The 5,471-nt window shown below is 42.6% G+C and overlaps 1 protein-coding gene across 1 annotated transcript; it reads left to right on the top strand.

Moving 5' to 3' along the window:
• Positions 1-4,064: 4,064 nt before the first annotated feature.
• LOC134910933 (paraneoplastic antigen Ma1-like) lies at positions 4,065-5,066 on the top strand. Its single transcript, XM_063919325.1, has one exon. The coding sequence runs from the start codon at positions 4,065-4,067 to the stop codon at positions 5,064-5,066; it is 1,002 nt and encodes a 333-aa protein (XP_063775395.1).
• The last annotated feature ends 405 nt before the right edge of the window (positions 5,067-5,471 follow it).

Genomic DNA, 5,471 nt, shown 5'->3' on the forward strand with positions numbered 1-5,471 from the left:
TAATAACTGCATGCTTGAAGAGTGAAGGAAAAATACCAGTAGAGAGAGAGAGATTACAGATGTTAGTTAAGGTAGGGATGAGCACCAGAGACAGAGCTTTACTTATTTGTGAGGGTAAAGGATCAAGAGGAGAGGTAGTAGAGAAGCAGGATGAGAAGAGTGATGATACTTCATCTTCATTTGTGGGATCAAATGAAGAAAGAGTGCCAGAGGGTTCAGGTAAAGAACGGAGCAGGTCACTGGCTGCCGAAGAGCATACCATTTCATCTCGGATCTTATCAATCTTCTCCTTGAAGTAGGAAGCAAGATCCTGTGCCTTGATAGTGGCTGGTGGGGTAGGTGCGGGAGGATTCAGAAGTGATTTAAATGTATTAAAGAGTCGTTTGGGGTTAGAGGCTTGAGCAGAGATAAGAGTTTGGAAATATGTTTGTTTGGCAATGTCCAGGGCATTTTTATAAGAATGGTAGACTGTCTTATATGTGAGGAAGTCACTTGAAATACGAGATTTACGCCACTGACGTTCAAGTTTTCGTGTGAGTTTTTGTAGTTGTCTTGTTAATTTGGAGTGCCATGGTTGACATCTAGGCCTACGTGGAGTGTGATGGGTAGCTGGAGCCACTTCATCAAGGGCTAGTTCTAGAGTCTTATTAAGGTGTGATACAGCCATCTCAGGAGAGGTGAATGCAGAAATAGGTGAAAGCAGTTGTTGGAGTGAAGTGGAAAGTTCTTGAAGATTAATTGTGTTAATATTTCTGCGAGTTTGAGGAAGATTGGAGAACTTCCGCAACACAGGGTTTGAATTAACAGAGGAAAGCATGCAGGTGATAAGGTTGTGATCTGATAGGGGGAAAGGAGTGTTAGTGAGTTCAGAGATGGAGCATAGTCTGGTGAATACTAGATCAAGGCAGTGGCCCGCCTGATGAGTAGAGGAGTCAGTCCATTGGGAGAGGCCAAGAGAGGAGGTTAGAGAGAGTAGTTTGGAGGCATGCGCAGCAGATTTTGGACAATCGATAGCAATATTGAAATCACCCATGATAATGGTGGAGATGTCAGAGGATAGAAATTGAGGGAGCCAGGCAGAAAAATCTTCCAAAAATTGTTTTGGATGCCCAGGTGGGCGGTAGATAGCTGCAACACGCAGAGAGAAAGGAGAGTAAACCCTAATGGAATGTACTTCAAATGATGTAAATGTGAGTGATGGAACCTGTGGTAGAACAGTATATGCAAAAGATTGTGAAAGTAAAAGTCCAACTCCTCCTCCTTTATGGTTATCGGGTCTGGAGGTGTGTGTAAAGTGGAGACCACCATGTGCCAGTGCTGCAGGGGAGGCTGTGTCAGATTGTGTGAGCCAGGTTTCTGTTATAGCCAGCAGATTGATGTTGTTAGATATGAAGAGGTCATGGATAGATGTTAATTTGTTACAAACAGAGCGTGCATTCCATAAGGCACATTTTAGTGATCTGGAGGGTGATGGAAGACATGTGATGTTTATGAGGTTAGCTGGATTTCTATGTTGCTGTGAATCAGGTGAATGCGAGTGATGCAAGTGGCAGGGTCCTGGATTTGGTGAAATGTCACCAGCTATCAGAAGCAGAAGAGAGAGATAAATGTGGGTGTCAGAGGTTTGTGAAAGTTTTTTATGGTGAGAGGTTGTAGAGGTTATTGTCAATGAGTATAGGGAAGTAAAAAGCTCATGAGTGCTAATAAGAGGGGAGTGTATGTAACCCTTTATAGTAGTTAGGTATGAATTGATGTAAACAATAAATGAAATAATAGGTATACTGTGTTTTAAAATCTTATAACAATTTGCTGGAGATATATGTATATATGTATTACATGGGGGAAGGCAAGGGTATGTTTAATTCAGGGGAATGGGAGGCTGGAAGCTTCCAGAGCTCCGCGAGCTGCACGGCTAAGGGGGGTCTGCACGAGGGGAGAGACGGTTAGGAGGACGGCACGAGAGAGAGAGGAAAACTGAAGTGCGGAGGACGGAGGTGATGGTCGGAGAGAGCCAGAACAGGGAAGCGCGGTGATCGCGGTAAAGGATCGCGGTAACGGAGCCTGGTAAATCCACTGACCTGAGGAGTGTTGGCTGCACGGAACCGAGGAGAGAGAGAGCGGTCAGCCGGGAGAGGAACGAGTCCCCGTCATTGAGGCTAAACCAGATCTACTACGCAATCCCAGAAAAGCCGCCTACTGAGAGGCGGAGATACAGGACAAGCCCACAGCGGGAGGGGCTATAAACTGGAGATACTCCCTAAGAGGTGGGTGATAACATAATTAACCCTCCATAAGCCTGAAGGGAGGATTGTATCCCTTAAATCCAGACTGCATTCTCCTCTCTAATTAAGGGACCCTTATGACAGGGTTACCCTGAAGTTAACCTATTGGGGACAGTTATATGTATTGGATTGCACCAGGATTACTCTCATATGGACGTTCTCCTGTAGCAGTAATTATATGGAGTAGCACTCCGTCATTAGAGGTCAATCTAATTAACATAATATCCTCCATAAGCACTGTGTAATACTAAAGGAGCAGAGGGAGTTGATACAGGAAACTTGGCTGTTGGATTAACAAACCCCAATAAGTCTACAAATCCTTGACCCAGTAGAGGATAGCATATAAAGAATAGTAGCCTGGATACCCGATGTATATAAATATAAATTTATAGGGACTCCGAAATTATAACTGCTACTTTTATGAACAACCGTGTAAATATATTTGCAAATATTATAGAAGCTCCAGAGACCTAAGAGACTCAAAGAGAAATATTTGTCCATTCTGTATTGGTATAGTCCAAAACTATATATAAAATGATTCCCAGCTGTGATCATATTGAGAACATACTGTTGCGTTGAAAGGAACATATTGGTGATTAAACCCACTTTGTACTATTGTACTGGAGTGTTAGTACCATAGGACCCAGCCCTTCTACATAACAAGTTATGGTAAAGACTACGAACCATTGAACTATTACCCATCCTTCGTCTGAAGAACGCTGAAAGGGGAAGAAGATTGCCCATCGCCCCTCCCCTTAGCAGCGTGGAAAACTGTAATTAAATAAGGACCAACTAGCCCACTCTGATGAGGCAATACGGACAGATTCATGAACTTGAACCGGTGGATCCTTTATATAATTATTTATTACTTTAATTAAATTGTATATTGGTACCAATGGTGAAGAGTGATAAGGTATTTTTTAAACAAAACCCCGGGTCTATAGTCTGATCGACTATAGTAGGTCATTTTGTGTAATGCATGCAGAAATTTATGTTACCTTTAAGGCAGTGTTGTAAGAAAGATAATATAATACAATATGATAATATATGTATAGGTACAAGCATTACTGTGAACAGGGATTCACCCGTTATTAGTCGTAAAAAGAAAAGAGAGAGAAAATAAACCACTTACCTGTTGTAGAGTATTCCGAGTATTTGATCTTTATTCTTGGGATACACTGGAAAAGAGAAGAGGAATCTGAAAAAGAAGAGACAGTTAAACAAAAGGTGAGGACCCAATATCATTATAAACATTCATCTATTCCATAACAACAACAATATAATAGAATAGTGCACACCCTCCTATCCCATTAGAGGAAGGCTTTCCCAAGCTAGCCTGGGTGTATATGCTTGGGTGGAGGCACGCCATAAGTAAGGTGAGGTTACAAAGTGGAGGCACTGCTGAGATCCTAAATCTCGGGAATCCATAAAAATATGGAGAGTATATCGGGAGATGATGTGTTTCAATGGTGTAGAGAGAAGGAGGTGGATATAGAATGCAGTATAGGGTTGATAGGTAATTTCTCATCCATTTCAGACGGAGAAGTGTTGTCTGAATTATCTGGATTATATGGAATTTATCAACCGGCTATAGTGGATAAAAGAAGAGGGGAAAAACAAGACCCGTCGACATTATTAATAACTAATAAGACTTCATTAGAACCCGAACTTTTCCCTAAGATGATTATGCTAAAGTGTGCACCAGGGAGGCGAATAAAGTTATTGTGGCCCATTAATACATCGGCTTATGACGCTCCGCAGGGAGACTCTGTAACTCGAGTGATGGCAGGGATCAGTAAACCTCACAATGAAGGATCCTCGACTGAAGCAGTAATGGATAAAGTAGTAAACCAATTGGAACGATGGCACTATGAAGGGGGCTATCGACGGCTGAGAATGTTCTCAGGAATAGTACCGGTGCCTGCGGGGGAGGAGTCCTATGAATTATGGAAAGAAGCGGCTATACAGCATTCGGAAGAGTGGCCGTGTACGGATGCCATAAAAAAACAACGAGTAGTGGAGAGCTTACGAGGGCCGGCAATGGGAGTGATCCAAGCTACTAGAAGGAGTAACCCTCAGGCTACCCTTAGAGAATATTTTGAAGCTTTAGATTTTTCGTACGGGACTTTAGAGGATGTATGTGAATTATTAGCACGTATGAATCACACTTTCCAAGAGCATGGAGAAACTCTCACTGATTATATATATCGAGTGGATAAAGTGATTTATAAATTGGTGGAAAAAGGAGGAATGGAAAGGAGCGAAGTGGATGAGAGGCGACTATGTCAAGTGCTTAAGGGCGCCTTAACCACTAACCCTGTCGCTCAAAGGCTACGATGTACCATGAGGGGGGGACCAGCACCTACGTTAAGTGAACTAGTGAAGGAAGTAAAATTAGAAGAGGTTCAGATAGAGAATAGAGAGAAAACCATCAAGAAAGTAAAATTGGTAGTGCCTGCTCCTAGTCCACAGCACTCTTCTATAGACGACAGACTATTGAATTTATTGGAAGAACAGAATAAAAAAATAGATCAGTTAATAGCATTACAAACTGATAGACAAACCCAACCGTATATGCCCACCGGCGTTGGAAGAGGGATGACAAGGCGGAATCAGTCTCCCATAACCTGCTATCGGTGTGGTCAAATTGGCCATCGTTCCTTTGAATGTCATCTGAATGAGCCAAATAATAGAGGAAATCGATACAATGCTCGTAGAAGGGATGAACAATTGGAAAACTCCAACGGGAGTCCTGTGGTCCCCTCACAGACTCCCCCACAATAAATGTTAAAGCTATGGGGAGTTACCAGTGGTCTGACCTTCCTGCAAACTTAATGGGACGAGCTCCCAGAATTAAAGCCATACTAAATGGACACGATTGTAGTGTGTTAATGGACAGCGGTTCTCAAATATCTATAGTTTTCGAGTCATGGTATAGATCTCACATAAGTGATGTTCCTATACAGCCTCTAAACGGGCTTACCATCTGGGGGCTGAGCGAACAAAAGTATCCCTATTTGGGATACATCATCGCTAATATCTCTTTTGAGCCTGGACTACATGTTCCCAACGATACCGTACCCCTTGTCGCTTTGGTATGCCCGGATTCCCCGGGAGATAATGGGGACTTACCAGTCATTATAGGAACCAACACGAATATGTATAAAAACTTAATCAAATGGTGTGACA

Source organism: Pseudophryne corroboree, chromosome 4 (assembly GCF_028390025.1).
Source record: "Pseudophryne corroboree isolate aPseCor3 chromosome 4, aPseCor3.hap2, whole genome shotgun sequence".
Lineage (NCBI taxonomy): Eukaryota > Metazoa > Chordata > Amphibia > Anura > Myobatrachidae > Pseudophryne > Pseudophryne corroboree.

Excerpts from the sequence above, each read along its gene's own strand:
- LOC134910933 (XM_063919325.1), top strand. The coding sequence starts at position 4,065 with ATGGCAGGGATCAGTAAACCTCACAATGAAGGATCCTCGACTGAAGCA.